Below are 24,807 nucleotides of genomic sequence, written 5' to 3'. Positions count from 1 at the left end.
AATGAAATTAAAAGTTTTTCAGGAAAATAAAAACATGTCCCATCTTGTGACACAGTCACATGAGGGGACATGTTTCAATAAATTTTTATTACATTTATGTTTTGCAAAAGCGCTTCAATCTCCGAGGCAGCCCCTACCTGCTCCCACCGAGCCCGCCCAACACGGGAAAAATTCTGGCCGTAGGCACAGACCCCACTATTACTCTACAATAAATTTAACTTAATAAAATTATTATATCTTCCTGACAAAAGGACCAACATATCTGTGCCTGGGTATTTTCGCACAACACTGAATGCATGTACAAATATGCTGCTGCTGAGACATAACCAACTATTAAATGACAAGTAACTCATCGAGCCCCATATCATGGCTTGCCATGAAGAGAACTGACAGAGAACAAAGAATTACTTTGCTCTTTAGTAGAGAAATCTAGAACATGTGAACATAAAGGGAGCACAAGCTTGTGAATAGAATGCAAAATTGCATAAAAGGCCTGAACGTGGAACACACTACCTAAAAGGAATAATGCAGAATTAATTGGTGCTTGATATGAAGATAAATAAGTGAGGATGTTCAGGTATTTGAAGAAGGGATAGGAACTGAGATTACAAGATAGAGGTGCCATAACTTACGAAATGGTACAGCAGACTCAAATTGCCTACTTCTGTTTCTATGTGGATAGACTAAATCATAAATCATGCACCACTATAAAATATGAAAAACTTGGTAAAATGACCTCCATGTTGGCCTGATGCTGAAAGGTCATCTTGTTAGTACACTAAGCACCTTAGTTTTCACTTTTGTGAAAAATGTCAAAGCTCAGATATGGAACACACTTCTAAATTTGGGTTTTATGAACATGCAGCAGTAGCCCCAGCACACTACAAATACCTATGACCCATTTAAAATGTCTGCTCATTTCTGATCACATTCCCTTCAATTTCCACCACCCTCCACAGCCCTCATGGTGATGTACAGGGAGAGTGATGTACAAGACTACTAATAAACACATGTCAAAAATGATAATTGCTCCATAAAATGAGACCACTTTCAAATTCAGAGTTTAGACCATAAGAAATAGGAGACAAAAAAAAACACCAATTAGGTACTTCGAATAGGCAGGTGTTTATTTTGTTCAGGCTTTGGGTTTTTATTTTACATTATCAAACAGAGCTGAGGTACTAGTGATATTCCAGGACAAAATTTTCTGTTTTTTCTTAACTTCAAGGGTTATCATAGTAACAAGACATACGCAAAAGTAGTAATGAATATACAGTCGCATGGGTACAACAGTCAAGCCAAGTAAGCCATATTCTGTTCAAAAACCAGTACTACTGAAACTGCACACTACTGCACCACAGAAAGCCTTGAGAGCTCAGCTTGTGAAAGAATTTTCAAATCATACTTAGAGAAAAATGCTGATCTTGAAACAGTGTTCACAAGCTTGTTAGTTTTGTCAGTGTATAAAGAAGTTCTGATAAAAATCAGCATGCTCTTGTTTGGTCAAAGAACTTCCCCAGTTGAGATTGAATAATAGTTTAGATATTTTGGTGAAAAAGACTGCATGGAGAATCCATTTAGTGTTATTTTCTTGTACACCCAAGAAAAAATGTTTTTACATAAAAAATACAGATGGCAAAAACACAGAAAAAACCCCAAGCCACACCATCTTAAGAGTATTTTCAGTAGCAAAATTATGAAAAAATTAGTAACCCAACAATGAATAAACAAATAACAGCAGTACATTACAGCTCTGGCATGCAGGGCAGGGAAGTAGCTATTTCCAGGCAAAAGTTTAATACACAGGGTCAAGTCTCGTGAAGACCAGGACATCTCTATGCCTGTGTATGCCACACCAAAAGTAAGGCAGAATTATGATTTTTAGCAACAATCAGACCAACCATACCTGCAGCCCTACTTTAACAATGCATGGGGTGTAGGCACTTAAAGGATGCAAAATCCTAACTGGAGGACATGACACAGTTCCATGTTTTTACTTTCTCCAATAGGAAATACAGAATAAGTGGTGTACAGCATTAACTGGAAACGGTCTCTCCACCCTGCAACCAGTTAGTCTAAACATACTTAAGATACATAGATCAGAAAGAACATCAAATAAAATAAAGCTATTGTGTTCAATGGAGTAAAACCTAACATGACAAAAAAAGCTAATCAAATTGGTCACACTTATCTAAAAGATTAAAAACTGGAGTACAGAAATAAATTAAGTAGGGAGATAAACAATCGAGTTAAATAAAAATGCTAAATCATATTACCCAGGTAGGTTAGTCAAGCTACGCAGAATTACAAACTCCTAACCAATATGGAAGCCCTAGAACAAAAAGGCATAAAAGATGCATAATTTTACAAGTCCTGCATGTGAAAGTTTTCCTTCCTTCAAATGCACAATTGAAGAGGAGATCTCTGTATGCTAGATGACATTTTTTTTTTAAATGTGTGCAAGTGAGCAAAGAGAACTTTCCACCCTCCACAGCACAAAGATTTATTTTTGATCATTTTCTGCCCATTCAAATGCAAGTTGCTTTAGCTGGAAATAGTGCATAATTATTTGAAAATGCACATCCGAGTGGCCATCACCATCTTAGTATACAACCAAACAATTCGACAGAACGTTATAAAAGATGTTGGGCTCAGAAAGTGCTAAAATGGAACTATTTTTTTTAAATTGCTTTATAGATGAATCATGCACATGATGATTTGGGTGTTACATCGCATACTGGAACTTCTGTTAAAACTAATAGGTTTTTATAAAGTTGCTAGTGATGTTTGGAGTAAATTAATTTTTTAGTTCTCTTTGCACCCTTGGGAAATTTAGTTTTTATCAATAGTTCACAATGAGAAACCTATCACTTTAAAACAATTAAAAAGGTCTAATTCACTGGTGTCTCATTGTTCAGATAATGTAGTCACGGTCATAAAGCCACTTAGCATTCGGATGTTATCTGCATAAACTGTCCTTTACGCTAAACAGTTACAGAATTCCATCATTAAAAGTGCAATATTATACAACGCAAAGAACAAAATGTGTCTTCTGATTAAAAGTAAACTGATGCAAGTTGAGTTTTGGCAATTACATTTTTTTGTATTTATTTCCAATGAAGACACTGACATTTTCTCCACGTTTGTGCTAGTGAAGCTAATAGATCAATTACAAGACAGCCAGCAATGATGAATTGCAATACTTTACCAACAGGGTAAGATTACTAGCCAATATTCACACTGTGGTGGATGGTAATGACAAATAAGCAGTGGCTTGTAGAGCCGATATTAGCAAGAGCACCCTCCCTCACTGACTGGTTGCTCTTGGGTCTTCTCCAGTTTTATATCAATCACTGGAAGTTAACTGTGTTAAGGAAATTTGTCATACATAACCCACTTCTAAATTTAAAGATTTTCCTCTTTAAACAAAGCCTTTGCAATGATTACAAGATGAGAAAGCCAAATTAAATCCTGTTTCAATACTACCCCCCACCACCCCAAAATATACTTGCAAAGCATGTGCTGAATATTTTTTTAAAAACCCAGCTCTGAAGTGACATGGTTTTGAACAAAAAAATTCAAATCTCAGAACCAAACTCCTGCGTTAGTGCTGGAGACAATTTAAGAAACTAACAGATACCAAATCTGACTCAAGCCTGCTACCTACATCAAATCCCACTGTTCAACTCCCATTTCATTACTCCTCTTCCCTCCACTCTAGCGTCTGTTTATCTTCTGGCACTCTCAAGTTATCATTCGAGATCCATTGCTCCCTTATGATTACAGCCCAAATATTTTAGTCCTGCTTTGTCAGACCTTTTGAGTATGGATAATTATCTTAATTGATCTCCAATTTAAAATTTATGAATAAAGATTGGAAAATGCAGTCCTAGGGGTAACAAATAGTTATTCCTTTATTTAGCAGGATGCAGGTCACCCATCTTACATTTTTTTAAAAAAAAAATCAGTTTGTTTTGTCCTCAATCTAATTTCCAAGCAATTAATTTTACCTGTATTAAACAGGTAAACAGGGATTTATGTTCTCATTCACTGCCCCGACGACCTATTTAAGGCTTACCATTCACCATTTTCCTTTCTGCAATGCAGCACTACATGCTGATCACCTGCATGTTTTTAAAAATTCTGATTTATAAATTACAAATTTTAGTGTGCAGAGTTAATACACCGCTGACTTATACTCAATATTTGCCAGCTTACAATTCCTTGCGGCCTAATTAGCAAGTTTCATCTGAACCTCTTCACATTGCCAATGTCCAGCTAAGGATTGCAACTGAATTTTCTTCAATGTACATGGCCTGCTGTACATGTAAATTCCACTTTCCTTGTGTGCAAATACTAGAATTATCTGGAGAACATAAGGAACTTAAAAAACACCTAATACTGTAAGATTCAAGCTTATAAATGCAGAACAAGACAAGTGCTCTGCCAAAATCGCCTTGTTTTTTTCAAACAAGAAGCCACAATTCTACTAAACTGAACAGATAAAATTCAGTAAGAAAGCCCAAATTTTATTACAACAATCCAAGAAAAGGATACTGTCTTCTCTGCTCTTATCCTGTGTGCTTTCCATTCCAGGCAAGGCAGCAGCTACACGTCGGAAAAGCTGAGGAAAGAGATAGATTATTTAAAAGTTGTCTTTTTAATTTTATTAGCCATTTAGCTTACAGAAAACTGTAGAAAGTGTGACTAAAATCTAGAGGGGATGGGGTGGGGGGCAGTGGTGAAGCTTAGATTATGATTAGTAACAAGAACACAGGAACAGGAGTAGACGATTCAGCACCTTGAATTTGTTCTTTTTTTTGCAACTTTCAGTAAACATGAAGATTCACAAACAAAACTCCAGAGATCAGCAAGCCACAAAACGTCAATTAAGCAACTAGGATAAATTTCTGCAACTCCCATATCATTGTAAATACTATTCAATTTTTTTAAAAATGAAAAGTATAATGGACTCATTGAGAATAATCTGCTACATGTGGCATAAATTTCCTAAAAACTACTAGTACTAGCCTTTACAAGCACCGTGCAAAAAAACCCAACTAATGTTACAAGTTTTATTAGTAAATCTTACCTTTTGTCAACCAATTTTAAAGGAATCAATGTTCAAGCAAATATCGTACCAAAAATTGTGGCTCAAGGATACCTCCACACAAATTTAAGTTTACTCCACAAATATTGGAATATTTTATAACTCCTGAGTAAAACTATTCAGGAAATTCTCCAGCTGAACAACAATTTGGTAAAATCCAAGCTTCACCAGAAGGCACAGCATGTTTCATATCAAGAACACTTCCTTGTGCACTAAAACTACCACAGGTAACTACTTACACATTCACTTTTATATGGACACAAAGTAGTTGGAGTGACCAGAAACAGTAGCAGTGTGGGGATATTTTTTGTAATGGAGGAAGATGGGGTTCCCCAGGAGTCAATTTTAGGACCACTGAATTTTTTGATCTATACTAATGACCTAGACTTGGGTATGCAAGGCACAATTCCAACATTTGCGAATGACAGAACTCGGAAGTACTTTGAGCTGAGGAGGAGGATAGCGACAGGCTTCAAGGCGGCATTGGCTGCTGATGGAATATGCGGACAGGTGGCAGATGAAAGTTAATGTAAAGAAGTGATACATTTTGGTAGAAAGAATGAGTAAAAGCAAATTAAAAGATATAATTCTAAAGAACATGCAGGAGCAGAGGGACTTGAGCTTCTATGCGCACAAATAGTTGAAGGCGGCATTGCATGTTGAAAAAGTGGCTAAAAAGACATTTGGGGTCCTGGGCTTCATAAATAGAGGCAGAGAGCACAAAAACAAGGAAAATAATGGCAAGACATGATAAAAATTTAGTTTAGTTTACTAGCTTAGCATGTCCAATTCTGGACAGCACGCTTTAGGAAGGATGTGGAGGCATTAGAGAGGGTGCAGTAAAATAATTGCAAGAATGGCTTCCAGGATGAGGGACTTCAGTTACACAGAAAAGCTGGGGCTATTCTCCTTAAAGAAGGTTGAGATGATTTGATCGAAGTGTTCAAAATCATGAGGGGTCTGGACAGAGTAGCTAGGGAGAAACTGTTCGCATTAGAAGTAGGGTTACGAGCCAGAGGAAACCGTTTTAAGGTGAATGACCAAAGAACCAACAGGGATAAGAAAAATATTTTGAGTATTATTGAAAAGAGAGAGACATGCTGTCAAAGCTTTTTGCCTTGCACTCATCAGGACAGACACAAGAATGCCAAATTTCAAAGTGGACAATAATTTATATTGCAGGAGAAAAGGGTGCTGATTGCTTGGCAAGTCAGCTCGGTTGGTCAAAATGTTGCCATGGTTCAGTGAGGCAAGCAGGTCTCCTGATCTGATAACCCTGACCAGCAAAATTCAAGTTTAACTTGACAGAATAGCATTATTGATATTGCAAAGTATTTGTAAAAGCTGGCTGCCTTGTGGAACTACTTTTCTCATTCTGCTGCAAATTTGAAGTTTGTCCTAGTTGCAAATGTTCAGAGTGCCAAGGAACATTTTGTAATTAGTCTATCGCTTTCTGAAAGAACCTATGTGACGGTACCCAGTATTCATCCAAGTGATACAATCTTTTTCTCCAGAAGTGGAGCAGATCCATAAGATAAACAATTCCAGGCCTCAAGGAACAACTGCAGGGACGACCCCTATTCTCCAATCAACTGTTGAAAAGCTTGACCTTTTAATCCTACTCCTATGCGAATTTATACAACCAGCTTTACCTGCAAAAATCACCAAAGTAACTCAAAGCGAAGGAACCCTGAATTTTCCTGATCAATTGAAAACAAATAAACAAAGAACAGAAAGATATATATTTTAAGTAGAACAAAAAAACTACTGTTGAAACTTGCTGATTTGAACAGCTATATGCAGAAGTATTCATCAACTGCATACTCGTTACTTAAGTTAAGGAAATCATCTACAATTAGCAAATGTCAGTGTGTGTGTGTGTGTGTGTGTGTGTGTGTGTGTGTGTGTGTGTGTGTGTGTGTCAGTGGATGGAACCAATATTGAAGCACCGAGCACTGACTGAGATATTTAACCTTAACCTGAAGGAACATTGCTACCAAACGTTTCCTCAGCCTTGGAGATCAGCATTTAGCACCTCCCTACCAAAACAATGCAAAACTGAAGGTGGGAATTCTAATGGCCTAAGTGTTAATAACTTAAGCACAGCCACAAAGCATCTGCCTTCATCCATAAGATAATGAAAATTTTAGTAAAATAGTTGTCACTCCAAGTAGTTAACACTGAGCAAAAGCCTCCTCATATTGATGACACCAAAATAGCATCCTTTTTACTATGCTGGCTCTCGGCTAATGAAAGCATTAAGAGATGCAATAAAACTCAATTCACTCTTTGCTTAGTAATGGGCTTAGTAAAGTCCTTTTCCTATCAAAACTAATTGCATTGAATGACGAATCTGGTCTTGTTCCATGAAGAACATCAACAATTTATATATAAAATGGTAATTTGCTTAAATGTGTGGAAGCATGGAGTTGTAGATAAGATGTGGGCACCATATCAACAGCGAAATGTAGGGCTGAATTTTTCAGTCCCACCAGAAGTCAATGGACTTTTGGAAGGCCTGCCACATGCCCTGCAGCGGGTCCTGCCACGGCAGGGTCGGAAAATCCTGGCCATAGTTTCAGGACTCTAACCAAATGCCAAATACAGCATATCACTGACTCAAAGGTTTTTAATAAGAACAGACACTACCTTAAAAGCAAGAAATTTAGATCACGCAAAGCCAGAAGTTTAAAATGAAATAAATTTAAGCACATTTAATGCAAAACTGGAATCCTAATGCAACACTGTCAAATAGCCTCAACTCTTCCTAAAACTTGAACACCACTGGGCATTAAACTGAATTTTCAGTTGGGGCAGATAAAATCGCGATCAAAAGTCTGATGCGTTCAACAGACAGGCTATAAAATGGAGACACAAGCACACTGCATAACCATCTGGCCCTCCATAGGCATGTGTTCTCTCGCTTGAGTAAACATAGTTTTCAAACGTTTCAATCAATTTCTGGGTAACCACACTTGAGGAATTTGGACTGTACAGAAAGACTGCTCATAAGCTTGAATCTTGCTCAGTAGCAACATTCTGTATAGATTCCAAACTTGTCGTTATGGGGACTAGAAAGGAAAGTTTTCCTGGTCAGTAACAGATCACCAAAATGGCTACATAATCTTTGACCCGAGGTGTAAGAAACTGATGGAAGTTGTAGAAAGATTTCCCATTCCAGGAAATCAACAAGATGTTAAAAACTGCCAGTTAACCTGGTTCAGTAACCTTCACTTTTGAAAGATCGATCTATTTCTGCATTTGTCTACTTGAAGGTAATTCAAAATGACTTTCTGCTAAAATACTTCTTCAGGCTGGGCCCTGTCATTGCTAAGGTCAAACAATGAAGCATGTCATCGTGGGTATGTACTTCATGGTGCCAAGTCAAGTCCAAATACCCTCAAATTTGCCCTGGCCCAATCCTTTGAAAGCTTAAGTACCTATCACACTGCATGCAGTTTGGCATAGTTGAAATGCTTGCTAACACAAACCACATCCGCTCTCCAAATGTCTGCCTGTTTTATAAATCTTCACTATTCTGCAAGGGGGATACCATGGGAAGAGATAGTACATTTACAGTGGTCATCTGAACAGCAGGGACCATGGAAATACTCAGTGCCATCCCAGTATCCAGAACGTCATTCTCTGTAAGGTCATGGAAGCATTAAATCTGTGAAATGGTGAGAATATGCAGTGTTGAATAGTGAAAGTTTTGACCCACAAGGAAGCATATTCCACCTTGCAAACTCAAGGTCTGCTGATAATTGGCTCAGAGAAACTTGAAAGATCTGAATCGTCAGGTATTAAAAGGCAAACATATAATTGCTGTAGACTTAAGAATTATCCACGCAGATGCAAACATATGTATAAATGTTACATATGATTAGGTTGTAGTGTTCCTAAACAGCTGTATTATTACCTTTATTCTAGTGCAGCATGTTTATAGTTTGAAATGTACAGCACTACTTCAAATATACTTCCTATGGAAACTGTGCCAACTGTCACTGCACTGACTATTTGAAAAAAAGTCAAAATTGCAAACCTTCTCAGAAATCTTTCCCAATTCAGATAGATTTAAATGCAAATGCCAAGGAGCCATAACCGCTGGGTTCCCCAGCGACAGATTTGAGGGGTACTCCAAAGATGCACCGAGGAATCCCAATCTGAAGTTCCCATGTAAGGGTTTGCATGGTAATTGCCCGGAAGTGCACACTTCCTCTGGACAACTGGACTAAGCTGGGAACCATCCAGAAATGTGGCTTATATCGCAAACTTCGGATGGTTCCACCAGGGTTATACCAATAGTTACCCAGAAAAGGTTAGAAGAATTAAAACCTCTAACTTCTGGGTAACAATTGTAAGAACTCAGATTGATTGCCCCACCATAGGGGACTCCCCACCCCTAACTAACCACCCCCAAGGGTATTCCCCATCCACCAACCCCCAGGGGTTTCCCCCCCAAACACAAGGACTCCTCACCCAACACCCCCCCCAGCTCCCCCATGGGCCCGACTCTTATCCATCCGATCCGACACCCTAGTCCCCTATGTCTGACCCACAAACACCCTCCCGAAATTCCAATCCCCCCAGTTCCCCCACCACCTGAATGTCTGGCCTGCTGCACCCCCTCCTGATGTCTGACTCTCCCCCCACCTTCCTTCCCTCCACACCACTCCTGATATCCGACACCCTCCCCCCATCTCCACACACACTCCTCCTCCTTTCCCCCCCCCCCCCCCCCCCCCCCCCAATCCTTCTCACTTAACCTTAGGCACTTAGCTTCTCCCTGGCCTGTCAATTTCAATGAGGCCTTTAAACTTATCTGCTTTACAGCAGCTAATGTAAAAAAGGGTGCATGTCCTCCTTCAATCCGATGGTGGTGGACTTCAGAGACAGCTGCGTTGACTGGATCTCGCATGGCCTTAGTTGGAAGGTCCAGCAAGATAGGCACAGAAATAGTTTGGTGTAGGTTAAGTGGGCATGGAATGGCAATCCGAAGCAGATTGCCACTCCAAGGAAGTTACGGCCCAATATTTCCTCCAAACGAGAGGCTTTAGTAAATGAACTCTCAACACCATTTGTCCAAATATTAATCCATCTTTCTCTCTCAACGATCAATTTACTGTGCAGTTCCAGAATTTTGTTTCTATTTCAAATATTAGCACTCAGGTTTTTCATTTATCGAACCTGTAAAGGTAAATCTGTATGGCAGGTTTACCTTTCACAGCACACCAGTAAATGCCGAAGCACTTAATTCAGGACAATGAAAATGCAGCTGAAAATGATTCACTTCCACCATAGCTTCAAATTCATACAATAAAAAGAAAGCTAGCTTCTTAAAAGGTATCAAGTTAAATACAAGAATGATTTTAATCAATTAATTGATTTTAATATATTCAATTTAGGCTCTTTGGAAAAAAAACTATTCAGAAAGCATATTTGAGAATTGGCTGTATGGGTTCCTTCAGAAAACGCACAAGGAAAAGACAGGTGCAGCCAGGTGGTTATGTTCTGCATAAAAGGGAAGAACAGGTAAACATCTACAATTCTTTACATGAACTATATAGCCTCTGGCAGACTGCCCTGAGGGGGGAAAAAAGTCAATACAGCAGGAACCCACTCTTCGGCAGCCAGTTATCTCAGTGATTTTGTCAATAGATAGAAACAGCATTCTATTGAATTAGCCTCTTAGGTACAATACCACTGCTGATTCCAAAAAAAAGCTGTGTGTAAATTCACCATTTCAATTTTCAATTCTTTTGCACCAGGGCCTATATCTCTTATAGAGTTATAAATCACAAGTCAGTGTGCATAATGGACAGAGATAAATTGTGGAACCCTCAGCTTGCCAATGATTTATACTATTAAGCCTTCATTCTTTGAAATTCAAACGTCACACAGCAAATAGTAACATGTGTCCCCCTCATTGTGAGAAAAGAAAGCCAAAAATAGCACTCAGCATGGTAATAAAAAAACACCACTAGGAATATGTGTCTGGACCTTGCGGTCAGCAGCAAAGCTGAGGTGCTCGCCACTTCCTGCATTAAAAAACTACGTACCTACCTTTTTTTGCAGGGTGCAATGGGAACCAGCTCTCCCGGCTGCACCGCAAATCCATCACCAAGGTGAGTGGAAAGGCCTAGTTGAACAGCGTGATCCTGATAAAATCATGTCCCTTTGGCATCACATGTCACTTGAAGACATACTGCTTGAGGTCTGCCTTCAGCTCAATGACAGGCAAATGCTTGGAATGATTTTCAGTTTTTCTTTGGTTGACTTTTTAATTGCAGCTACCCCGCTGACAGCCCAATGGCTGCAAGGAGTTGAGATGGAGCAAAGGGGGTGGGTGGATGGTAGGTTGGGTTGGTGGGTTTTGGGGGGGGGGGGGGGGGGGGGGGGGGGGGGGGGGGAGAGAGAACTGGAGTATGGGAGTGTTTTAACAATTCTTATTTGAAAGGCTGTGCTCTTGAGCAGGCTCTACACTTGGAGAAGCCTTAAATAAATCAGCGCAAAACAAGTGTAAGTACAGGACAATCAGCCCAAATTTATACACAACCAGCCAGGTATTATCTTCCCCAAATCACTCTGAAAGATCCTCATTTCTGTTCTGTTAGGCATCAGGCAATGATTATCAAACCCAGTGAATACATTCATAATTAAAAAAACTGTAGTGGTCAAACCAATCCTAATTTAGCTTTGGCTTCCTATATGATAAAAAACCCCAGTGCCAAAGACAATGAAAAGCATGAGTGCCCACCCTATGTTTCAATAAAAACTCAAAGCAGGACTATTACATAGCATAATCTGAACCTGCTTTGTTTATTCAAGATCCATTCTAAAAATTTCTGCAGCAGAGAACTGGTATCTTTCTCTTGATTTGGCAGCACACAGGTAAACAGGCAGCACGTTTTAGTGCAAGTAAAAGAACTGAGTACCAAGAATTTCTGAGTAGATTTTTTTTTTATATAAACTGGCCCTGGCAGGAAGCAATAAATATCTCATGATCTAAGTTTCAATAAAACTGCAAATACTGTGCCATGCAAGAAAAAAAATGCAACTTAAAAGATGTATTCCACAAATAACTCTCAGGAGCCAAGGTTTAATACATTAGCCCAATAAAGCAAGAAAGGATAAAACAACTCAGAATTGCAGACTTGTTTATTTGGTTCAGAACCATAAAGCTAAAGCTTAATCAGGGAACAAGCATCAAGCGCAACATACGAGAAGTAGAAGTCCTAAAATTTGTTTCCAACAGTGCCTTAAAGAAAAGAAATAGTAATTTATTGAAAATATGCTACTAGCACAAAGCTTCCAGCGGTGTAACAATTCTGAGATTTCTGTGAAAATGAATGACTGTCAAACATTTAATCAAGTAACCAAAAGTGAAATTCTGAAAGGGTTAAAAAAAAGCAGCCAATCTGAAGCAAGTAAGCAGTGTTTGGGGCCAAAATGCTTAAGGATAATTTGAGTTTCAAACAAACTGACTAAACAGCAATCTCATGCAAGACCCTGAAATTCTAGCAGATTTCCAAAAAGTGCAGTGGTCTGAACAGGCAAATGGTACAATATTGTTATTCCTTCACAGAGAAATCATGCAATCATTTGGTAGAAGACAGGATGACCAAACACCACCACAAATGGGAACACCAGGAATACAACAAGCTCAACCTGCTTGACATTGTAGTCTACCTTTGACATACATTTCAACACTGCAGTTTTTGCTTGGTGTATAGGCTACATTTTACAAATATAGCTCACCTCCTGACTCCCCAAAACCTGTCCACCAACTACAAGGCACAAGTCAGGAGCGTGACAGGATACTCTCCACTTGCCTGGATGAGTACAGCTCCAACAACACTCAGGGAGCTTGGCACCATTCAGGGCAAAGCAGCTTGCTTGATTGACACCCCTTCCACAAACATTCACTCCCTCCATCACCAACAAACAGTGGCAGCAGTGCGTGCCATCTACAAGATGCAAACTCACCAAGGGTTCTTTAGACAGTACCTTCCAAACCCACAACCACTACCATCAGCATCAAGAAGGACAAGGACAGCAGATGCATGGGAACACCACCACTGGAAGTTCCCCTCCAAGCCACTCACCATCCTAACTTGGAAATATATCATCGTTCCTTCACTGTCACTGGGTCAAAATCCTGGAACTCCGTCTCCAACAGCACTGCAGCTATTCAAGAAAGCAGCTCACTACCACCTTCTCAAGGGCAATTAGGGATGGGCAATAAATGCTGGCCAAGCCAACAATGCCCACATCCCATAAAATAATAAAAAAATGAATTAAAAAAATTCTACAGTGCAGCAAAAGAAAGAATTCCTCTTTCATTATTGCTTGTGCATGAAACATTCACCAGGAGATACTATTCAGAGACATAGCTGAGGGACAAAATAAAACAAAACAGCATTTCTCATTTGTTGTATAAAAGTGGGTGGAAACCTCAAAATGGTTTTTAAGTATATGTAACAAGTAAACAATCTAATGATATGAAAAAAAAATTAGTCTTCAGCTGCTTTTATATCCAACTCAATAAGGTGTTTTGCAATGTTGAGTCCCAAAGTGCCGATCTTTTGCAGATAGCAAAGACCGCACTTGCCAATTTGTTACAGCAAGAATCCAGAAAAATGAATGAAAAACTGGTGTTCCTGGAGTCTATCATTAGCAAACTGCATAGGCTAACAATGGGGATTGTTTCTGGCTGCATGAAATCTGCATTCTAACTTCTAACTGAAACACTCCACTGTTACTAATACAAAGATAGCTTTGGTCTTCTACAGTAGCCACAGAAACAAGCAAATCCTGCAGCATACTCTTAGTGCTCACTCACCTGTTTTACGTTGTAGCCAGCTTTAGCACTAGTTTCAATAAACATTACATTCAGTTCTTTGGCTTTTCTTTCTCCTTCCTCGATTGCAACTTGCCTGCAGATGATCAAACAATTTGCAATGAATTTTAGTGATGGCCCAAACTAAAAACAAATTCTTCCAATTAAAGACCATACTAGCCTAATAAAGCAACTTCATATTAAAATAAGCACATAGAAAGCTGCATCAAAAGTAATGAATGTCTGACTTTTGGTAAAAGCCAAAATTATAGAATCTCACTGACAAGCAAATGCTCTTAAAAATGTTACTGTAACCAATTTTATGTAAATAGCACAGGGTAGCAAATTTCTAGCCAAACAAGAAATCCCCACATGAAAGTGATTCGTTCAGATACCAAAATAAGGATCTTTAAAAGGGCATCTAAAATTTCTAGAATTGATAAAATTCAGTTGTATGATTTGAGAACAAGGATCCATAACTTATAGACAATTCTCCAAATATATTTTCAGACAATGGCTATATGTACATCCCTCATTAATTTTAGTCTGCAGCACAGTAATGAACAGAATAAGCTGTTACATTATGGAATAATTTTATAAATGTCAACATTGTTACAAAATGTTAGAGATTAGCGAATATCTATGTCTCCATTGAGGTGCCCTTCCAGTGCTTAATGTTATTAATTTTCTCCACCAAATAACTGAGACATCTTCCTGCATGTTAAAAGCAATACAGAATTGCATACAGTATTTTACTTCTATCATGTAGAGGTAACTAATGGCAAAAGCTGTTAAAAGTCCCATATTTATGTAAGTGACTAACATTAACAGACATTGTCACAAGAAAATGTGAGTACCAAAAGTAGTCATTTGGACCTCAATGATTAACTTCCAGAGGTACTGAAATTCTGTTTGTAGAAAGCTACATTAAATAGAACCATTTCAGAAGGTATTTTTTCCAAACGGCATCTTCAAAATTTTGGATCGTAACAAGCTTTTAAATTGTCGTCATGCTCCTTAGTGACCACCAAAGCAATGGCAACTCATGATTATCAAAGTAATATGCTCAGAGCTGCTGACAGTAATTGTGAATTTTTAAATTGCATTGCACCTTTAAGGAAGAATGTTAAGTTTCAAAATTGCTCCAATAAATTTTAGTGCTGACCATTGCTGGTCATTATCTATCTCATTCTATTTAAAAAGTTGTCAGTAGGCAATTATAAAATCCAAAGATTTAAAGGTAGTAGTTGCAAGTACAACTAACAGCAACATTAATTTTTCTTTCTAGTGATTGTATTAGGACAGCTAAGTGGGACTCATAAGAGCAATGATACATTAGAAAGGCATAGAATGAAATGGTAAGTGTTGAAAGCAGTATATGTAAGGAAGACGAGGAAGGATACTAAGCTCTGATAAATGATGTACAATATTTTATTACTTCAAATGAAACAGTCTAGGTGCTATGGACTAATTAGAAATGGGATTGGAAGCAGTGATATAATTGTGTGTGGTGGGTCTGGGAGAAGTCAAAGAAGTAAGCCCCCCAACTGCCTGACTATGGGTCTGCAAACAAATTAGAGAAATCTTTCACTTACAAAGGTTAAGCAGACAACAGGTTACCAATCAAGCCTGGAATCAAACACTTATGGGTAATTACTATACAAGTACAGAAAGTTGATGAAAACCTTGAGGGTTGGTACGTGGAAGATAACTGATTGCTTTCTAGCATTGGAAGTTTCACAGTTGGCATTTGCTGAGTTTAATAAAAAAGATCTTACCTTTTATCTGCAAGATCTGTCTTATTTCCCACTAACATTATGATAACATCACTTCCTCTCTCTGTTCGGACATCATCGATCCATTTTGTGGTTTGTTGGAAGGAGTTTACATCTTTTGTTTTAAAAAGAGAGAGAGTATTAGATACAAACTGGCCCCAGCATTAAAGAAAAATTTGTTTGTAAAAAAAATGTGCCCAATGAGACAAAGCTAGACACACAGAGCAGGGAACTTAAAGAAATTCAAACTGGTGACTATAATTGATTCCTCCTGTTTTCTAACACTACAATGGTCAGCTGCAAGAAATAGCAATCATCTGAAGTGACCTAGGAAAATCCCACCAATTTCTTTTCTACAAAATCAGCTAGGGAAAAAAGACCAATATCAATAAGCAACTTGCTTGAAGAATTACTGATGTGAACATGCACATAAAAACTTGATGTATTAAACTGCTACATCAATAAATTATTGCTAACACAAAATGAGAAATGAACATAAAATTAAACGGTCATAAAAATACAAATTGTAGAGTTCCCACTCACTTCAAAAACTGTCAGAGCAACATAGAGTGCTTCATTTTGTACAAGACACAAATAATCATCAACATCAAAAGTAAACCAGAAATAAATGAAACAAACATCTCCTCACACAAAAAAATGGACAGGCCCAGAGGACTCCCTCTAAATTGGACTGTGGATACTTTCAATTAAGTATGTTTCAGAAGCAGTGCTACACATTTGGACCAGACACTAGGTACATGATACAGAGGAGCTGGCAGGTGTAAAAGAAAGTTCCATTTTAGGTCATACTACTAAGTGACATTTCCCAAAATGATCTTATTAAACTGACACCCTCAAAGTAAAGAATTTCATGTGTACGCAAATACCAGGATAATCTCCAGCCTTGCTACATTTGTTTTAAGTCATGAATGATTGGAAACATGCTTCTAGTTTCCTGCTCCACCATATATTTTGAATCCTTTCTCCAACAAAGACCAAACCTTTAAGGAAATATTATACAACTCACCTTCATCCTCCTCCTGACTGCATTTCAATTTCCACATACAAAACAGGATGCTGTTCATTATACCATAGGGGAAAATAGTTGGGGGTATCTTCCTTGAAGACTTATCTGGAACTGTCAGATGATAAACTTTTTTTTGAAGATCAAGAAATGATCTGACTGATGTTCAAGGTCATAAGGTGTTTTAACTTAAGAGCTATTTCCACTAGTCAGTGAATCTCTATTTAGTGGGCATAAATTTAAAATCACCAAAAGAACAGTGGAAAGGTTCAAAAAAGTCCTCTCCGCACCACCCCCCAAATAAAGCATTTCATCTGCTGAAAGTGTATGAGAAAAATCACTAAAGGAAAAGTTTATTACAGATTTTAAAAGGGATGGGGATACAGACAAAATTATATTTTAAAAAATGAGGGAGCACAGAAAAGAGGCCAAGTGAATGACTTTTAGAGGGAGCCAGCCAATTAGCTTCAAACTGTCTTGTAAAATTCTAGGATTAGCATTCTGAATCAAATATTCTCATCTCTGCTGAATATTGAGTAAACTAAATCTTTGTTTCTAAAAAGAACACAAACTATCTGCAATGAGCACTCAGCTTTCATCAACATAACAGTTTGGTGCCATAGATCCATCAACTAAAAAAGTAAGAATCAAGTTAAAACCAATTATAAAACTATTCAGTGACTTCAAATTTTAAAAACTCAAAATTTGAAGTGAAAAGGATTGGGCCGGTGAACAGTTCGCATCCAATAAAGTGTGTCCAGTGTGTGCATTTGCCAAGTTGAAGACAACTTAATGATCCACACCCAAGCCATAAGCATAGTCAAGGGAAGAGAAAGGTTTTTTGTTCCATTAAATTGTATTCCAAAACTCTCCAGTTCAGGATCTGCCATCCCCTTTATATGTGCAACTTCAAACACTTGTCACCCTTCAAAGAAATTGGAATACTGTTCTTAAATTACTTTTCACCAATTTATGGCCTTACTAACCTGATTTACTTTGAATATATAAATATGTTGAAAAGTGGAATATTTGATATTTTACATACTTTTGGTCTCCTTATTTAAGGAAGGATGTAAGTACATTGGGGCAGTTCAGAGGAGGTTCACTAGATTTGATACCTGGAATGAGCAGGTTGTCTTATGAGGAAGGGTTGGACAGACTGGGCTTGTTTCCACAAGAGTTTAGAAGAGTGAGGGGTGATTTGATTGAAGTATACAAGATTCTGAACTGTCTTGGCAAAGTGGATATGGAAAGGATGCTAGGGGACAGTGTTTTAAAATTAGGGGTCACCTTTTTAGGACAGAGATTAAAATAATTTTTTTCTGTCAAAGTGACTTTGTAACTGCCTCAGAAGGAAGTGAAGGCTCAGTCATTGAATATTTTTAAGGCAGAGGTAGATCGATTCCCTTGCCCTAACAAGAATCTAAGGTTATCGGGGGTAAGTGGGAATGTGGAATTCAAAACAAACAGATCAGCCATGATCTTATTGAATGGCAGAGCAGGCTCGAGGGGCCGAGTGGCCTACTTCTGCTCCTATTTCTTATGTTCATATATTCGAACGAAGAGGGTTTGCCTTCACTGCCTTGTTTCTGGTGTGTAAACCTTAAATTTTTCCATTCCGATCATTACACTATAAAGACTTAGCCTCATCTCTATTGACACGTATTTTATTGCACTGACCACTTTTTAAAAATTGTTTTGCCAATTCATCGGTTTTGGAACTAACTATTTCTTCCAAACCCCTCTCTAAGTCCACCTATGTCAAACCTATTCTTCCCATTACAGCATACTTGCATCACATATGTATGCACCAGTATACAACACTGTCAGTACTGGGCTTAATTTGTTTTGCCTGCCTAATAGTACAGCAAATCTGTCCCTACTACTCTCAAAAACATTAATTTGGAAATGACACTAACAAGACAAATTACCTGCCTGCTGGCATCATTATGCAAATTGCAAATTGCAAACAGGAGAGGTGAGCCACCAACTTCTGTATTTGCAAATTCAGAAACTCTTCCAGGTCTGACATGACCATTTTTATTGTGCAAGCAATTCTACAGCATCTGCAGTAACATTACAATTTAGAAAATGTTTTAAAAGGAAGGAGTTTGTGGCCCTTGATGATATGAAGTAGAAACCAGAGGTTCCAACAATGGTGGGGACATCAATAAATCATTGCTGGGTGTAAGAGGTGAAGGCAGAAGCAGCAACAAGCATTTTCCCCACTTACCACCTCATCTGATGTGAATTGTAGGGTGAAACTTTAAGCCCAAAGTCGAAGGCATTTGATTCTAGTGTCAAGTGGCATCAGATCACTGAAGAACTCAGTCAAGCAAACTTGTAACCAGAACTGCAGTGTTGCACAAATCCTGGAAGACTCAGGAGCCTTTCCATGATGAGGCATCTGGAAGAATTACGCTTGGATATTTTCATCAGGACAGCCTTTCAGAAAACAAGGCCACATGTTTATGCAAGTTACTGGCACATGAAATTAAAAGGTGATGTATGTGTTCAAGGTATTGATCACAATATTAAATGTAGAACTTGTGCCTAGGATTGGTAATGTTTCAGAACGCCAGTGAGGATTCAACTAATACCCAACTGCCCTAGGCTAGACAAACACCGAGGTGCAAAAATACAAATGCAGTTAACATTACATTGGTAACTTCTGAAATCCAAAAAACATTATTGAAAACTCAAAATTCATGTCAATTTTTTAAAAACAACTTTTACAAGACAGTAATTACAAGAGTGAATTGGTAATGGGAGTAAAAAATAAAGCAATTTGCCCATATCCCCAGTTCTTCGCTCCAGGAAAACATAAATTGGCCAAATTGAGCAAACAAGGGCATTATTTTCTTGAAGGTAATGAGGCAGCATACTATTGTATATGGAGATTGATATGGAGTCAGATCAAAACAAACGAGGAAGAGTGCTAATCAGAGCAGGGTTAAGAAATATATTTTAATTCTGCTAGGAACTAATAAGCTCTCTGTTAAAATATTAATAAAGATACTATGCTGAGACATTTGTCCCAGTACTTATTTTTGATACTTTATTTAAAAACTTTTTTGGGGTACTTACATTTTTAAAAAGACCACCACCAGGAGCTCAATACGCATTAAGCTCAAGAATTTGCAGGGAAAATTTTCTAATCTCAATTTAATTCAGTTAACCTATGGACTGGCCAACAATCCTCACAGCAAGTCCAAATTTGCATGTAGAAATAATACATTTCTTATGTCTGTTTCCAGGCTTATGGTTAATTTTTGCTTCAAGTGAAGCAAGAAAACTGGGAGATGAAACTAAGTGAGAAAACCTCCAGTTTCCATAGCCCTACTATGTTGGCCTTCATCAGCAACCTAACCACAAATGTGAAAAGTTTAACTAAGCAGAATATAGCCCCAGTAAACTGCACCAAAGTATCATGCATGTGATCCTCTACATCAGAGGTTCTCACTTCAACTGAAATGCTCCAAGATCCTACCAAAACCTAGCCATTTTGGAAATTTTCAAAGGGAAAGGAAGGGGTACTGGAGGCAGCGATGAGTCATCCTGGGTACCTTAGTCCTTACAGAGATGGTGCTCAACACCAGAAGATTCAAGGAAGGGAATGTTTTGATTCAAAAGGACAAAGTTAGCATGCATTTTTTTTCATTGAGCTTGTTCCAGTGATCATCTTTGCTGAACCTTACCTGGAATGCTCCTTTAAAAATATGATAATTCCAATGAATTCATAATACACTACAGGACCACTTCCTCCTGGTCTCAGTACAATACATTTACTCCAATCAAGTTCAATCTTGAAAGCAACATTTACATGCACACATGCACAGTACAATGGCAACACAGCTATGTATGAGGCAACATGCAGAATTCAGACTTCACATTGGTCCTAGCCTTAAATGAAAATGGTTGTGTTTCATGTTGACAGTGTAAATTGATCCCATTTTTACGTGGAATATTGAGCAAGTCACCTCTTTGGCTCCAGAGTTCAAGTGTTACCTTAGATTGATAGGGCTCCGCTACTTCTAAAATGCAAAATTCTACACAAAATAAATGTGTAGTTTTAACTCACTAATTTATTGATTGCCCACAATTCAGCACAAAATTGGCTGTATGATTATCCATGACAATGTTCATATTGTTGAAAAGGGGGCGCTCCAGGGCTGGTTTTAAGGCAAGTTGTTGGAGTAGGAGCTGTATTGCACATTTGACTGTGCTAAACCAGATTTGGGAGTAATTGATAACACCACATGAAAATGTAAGAAATTTTTTCCCTCAATTGACATGCTGCTTCTTGGCCTGAAAATCTGTAATCGTATATATAAAAATTGCAAAACTTCTGCAGACAGCCGTGACTACAATCACAGCTACTTCCACCTTCACCAAGTCTACATCCACACGAAAATACAAATGAGACTGAATTCATCCTGCAGGAAGTTCTTTGAGGATACTTTCCCCATTTAAAAATTTGCATTCATTGCTCCAAATAACAGTTATTTGGAACCAGTTTCATTTTCCAATCTATAATACATTAACTGATTGTAGCAGGAACTATGATTAGATTGTAATTGGTTTGCTGGTATGGGAAAGGTGGGGGCAGGTGTTTAGCTTCTTTTTTATACAGATATCATGCGAGAAAAAGGGCATATGAATGGATGTTAGAAGCTCTGCTGTAATGTTCCCAGCCACTTTCATGTAACCTGCCAACTTAACACCATCTAGGCCCATTCACAAAGAAATGTCACTTGTAAGAGATATTGGAGGGCTTCTGGTAACCATGTAATAGCATGCTAGTAAAAGTCAGTACCTTCCATACAAGGAATAAATAGAAAATGAGTGCTAATTGTGTATTAACTGTTTAATTACATGCAGATGGAGGACATTTTTAAAGATTTCTTTTGTCAGCTGTGGGCGTCACTGGCATTTATTGCCCATCCCTAATTGCTCACAAGGTGGTGGTGGTGAGCCACCTTCTTGAACCACTGTTGTCTACGTGGTGTAGGTAAATTCACAGTTAGCGAGTTCCAGGATTTTGACCCAACGACAGTGAAGAACAGTAATATTGTTTCAAGTCAGGATGATGTGGGGCTTTGAAGGGAACTTGCAGGTGATGTTCCTGTGCATCTCTTGTCCTTCGAAGTGGTAGGGGTAGGAGGTTTTACTTGAGTATATATAAAAAGAGATACTTGCAGAAACTATTGGGAGTTAAGTTGGGAGATATAAGCTTGGATGTTTCACTATGTAAATAAATATACGACTGAGTAAAGATTGGCTCCAGTATCCCTCTTTCACCAAGCAGTTTTCTGGAATACAACACTGAATAGGTTGCCCCAGAATAGAGAAATCAAGCTAAACTCTTTAAAATGTGTATTCTCATCCGGCTGCATTAGCCAAATAATCGTCAGATAATCACAGAACAACGTGTAGTTGCAACCCATGCTGCTTCTGATGGAACTCCATTTGCAACATCATCAGATTCATTTAGCAAGAAAGTGTTTTCCTCAGCATTTCTACGCTAGTAAGGACACTGGCAGTACAAAAAATCTTTTCAAGCTAACATAAATTGGAGCATTTTGAATTATAAATATTCTTCCTAAAATTTCCTTCTTTAAGCCAAGAAACCTTCTTCCCCATTCAAGCTATACAGGCAAATAGAAACATACCAATACAATACAAACATTAATAACCGGGACTTAGCACCTACACTTTCAAGCCATCCTGACACCTGCAACCTTAATCAGATATAGTGAGGCTTAGTTAAAGCAAGATGGTACAAGCTCTGCAGGTGGCCACAAGAGGAACCTGGGCCATGGGTTTTCTTAAAGTCAGAATTCTAAAGGCCTTGCATAAACTTTTTATCCTATCTATAAAGAGATACCTATTGCTTCATGCACACCTAAGTGCTTCAATAGAAAGCGAAAAGCCTGGATGCAGCAAACAGTCAGCATGATGACCAGAAATAATGGAAAGTCCAATACTTGTACAAAACAACTGCCACAGAATAACTGGTTATCTTTGGGTGTATGATCCCTTGGTCACTGATATCTATGCAAGTGTGTTATTCATTAGCAACAAGAGGAAAACCAGAAACATGGTACTGTGTCCAGTTCACTGTACTGATTAAAGCTTCCATATTAATAATTTTATAATGTAAACAAAATTGCACCAGAACTATAGGTTCAAAAGGCCTCAAAATTGCTTAAGAATAAACTTCAAATCCTAATGAAAAACAAAGGAAAGAAAACCCATATTTTGATAAAATGATGCACCTTGCAATTTTGACGAAATAAAAACTTGCTTCATCGGTGCAAAAATGGCACCAGTGAAGAAAACAGAAGCATTTCAATCATTTAGAAGTACAGTATATAGATAGGCCAGCCAATGTCAGATGACCAAGACTGGAAATCTGGAACATTCCTCCAAAAGGCTGTGGATGCTGGGTTGACTGAAATTTTCAAGACTGAGGTCAACAGTTTTTATGAGGTAAGGAGGGTATTAAGAGATATGGATCAAAAGGTAGGTAAAGTTAGGGCACAGATTAGATCCCAAAGGTACAACAGACTTGAGAGGCTGAATGGCCTAATCCTGCTTGCCTGTTCCAGTGTGACTTATTTAGGTTGAGATTTCGTTTTAGCCAGAATGTCAACATTATGTGTAATGTCATCTGTGCATCTTATAAGAACCTAACATGCTGTTCATGCTTGTTAACAATTATACAGGAGGATGTATTAACAGGCTCTCCTTTAATAGAAGTAGGTACTCCCAGATCCGTTGACAAGTAATCAGAGCAAAGTACAGGTATCCTGCATTGATCAAAGGACAGCCAATAATGTGACAAGCATGTCTTTATTTGGTCCAAAACATGCTGAATTCCTGGGATAACTGACTCCCCTTGACATTAAGAAAGCATGAGACAAAGTGTGGCACTAAAAAGCCTAGTAAAACTAAAGTCAACGGGGACTAGGGGAAAAAAAACACTAAAGTGGTTGAAGTTATACCTAACAAAGGATAATGATTGTGTTGTTGGAAGCCAATCATCTCTGGCCCAGGATGTTAATGTAGGAATTCTTCAGGGCAGGGCCTTAGGCGCAACTACCTTATATCAATAGCAACCCTTCATGAGGTCAGAGGTGGGGCTGTTTACTGATGACTGCATGCTGTTCGGTTCTACTTGGAATTCTTCAAAAAAAAAGCAGTCCATGTTCGCATGAGAAAGACCAGGACAATATCCAAGTTTGGCTCATATGCAGCAACTAACTTTCACTCCATATAAATGCTGGTCAATGACCATCTCCAACAAGAGAATCTAATCACTTCCTCCAGACATTCAATTCCATTTTCATTGCCAAATTCCTCACCATTTACACTGAAGGTCACCATTGACCACAACTTTGTGTCAGCCAGGTAAATGCTGTTGTTACTAGACCTCCTCAGAGGCTGTGTATTCTCAACTCTGAAACCTCTCCACCATCTATAATGCATACATCAGGAGCATGAGGGCACATACTCTTCCAGATGAGTGCAGCAATAGCACTGAAGAAACTTGGCCTGAGGTAGGATGTAACAGTCCACTTAATTGGTAGCCCATCCATTACCTTAAATATCCATTCTCTTCACCACACCATGATGCAATGTGTACTATCTATGAGATGCACTGGCAGTAACTTACCAAGGCTTCTCCAACAGCACCTCCCAAACCATGACCTTCACTACTAAAAGTAAAGTACATTAAGGTGCATGGGTACATCACCCAGAAAGCAGCGCGGTTTGGGGAGAGCGCAGCCACAAAAAAGTGAGGCTAGGGGAGAGAGAAGCCAGAAAAAGTGGCAAGACTACGGAGAGAGGAGCCATAAAAATTGGCGAGACTCAGGGGTGTGAGGAGCCATAAAAATTGGAGATGCTCAGGGGTGTGAGGAGCCATAAAAACTGGAGACACTCAGGGGTGTGAGGAGCCATAAAAATTGGAGAGACTCAGGGGTGAGAGGAGCCATAAAAATTGGAGAGACTCAGGGGTGAGAGGAGCCATAAAAATTGGAGAGACTCAGGGGTG

The 24,807-nt window shown here is 38.5% G+C and overlaps 1 protein-coding gene across 3 annotated transcripts in view; it reads right to left on the bottom strand.

Annotated features, from left to right (window-relative positions):
• Positions 1-1,106: 1,106 nt before the first annotated feature.
• Positions 1,107-24,807, bottom strand: part of rab6a (RAB6A, member RAS oncogene family) — a 92,710-nt gene continuing 69,009 nt past the window's right edge. For all 3 annotated transcript variants that reach the window (XM_041199127.1, XM_041199125.1, XM_041199128.1), the window contains exons 5-8: positions 15,728-15,839; positions 13,953-14,046; positions 4,558-4,624; positions 1,107-3,353 (exon numbers count right to left, since the gene is read on the bottom strand). In XM_041199127.1, coding sequence (XP_041055061.1) covers positions 3,289-3,353; positions 4,558-4,624; positions 13,953-14,046; positions 15,728-15,839 — 338 coding nt within the window. In that variant the 3' untranslated portion in view covers positions 1,107-3,288. The remainder of the gene's footprint in view (positions 3,354-4,557; positions 4,625-13,952; positions 14,047-15,727; positions 15,840-24,807) is intronic.

The sequence above is a fragment of the Carcharodon carcharias genome, chromosome 11 (genome assembly GCF_017639515.1).
Source record: "Carcharodon carcharias isolate sCarCar2 chromosome 11, sCarCar2.pri, whole genome shotgun sequence".
NCBI classification, from domain to species: Eukaryota; Metazoa; Chordata; class Chondrichthyes; order Lamniformes; family Lamnidae; genus Carcharodon; species Carcharodon carcharias.
Note: the sequence above shows the minus strand (reverse complement) of the source record. Positions and strands in the feature narration are given on the sequence as shown.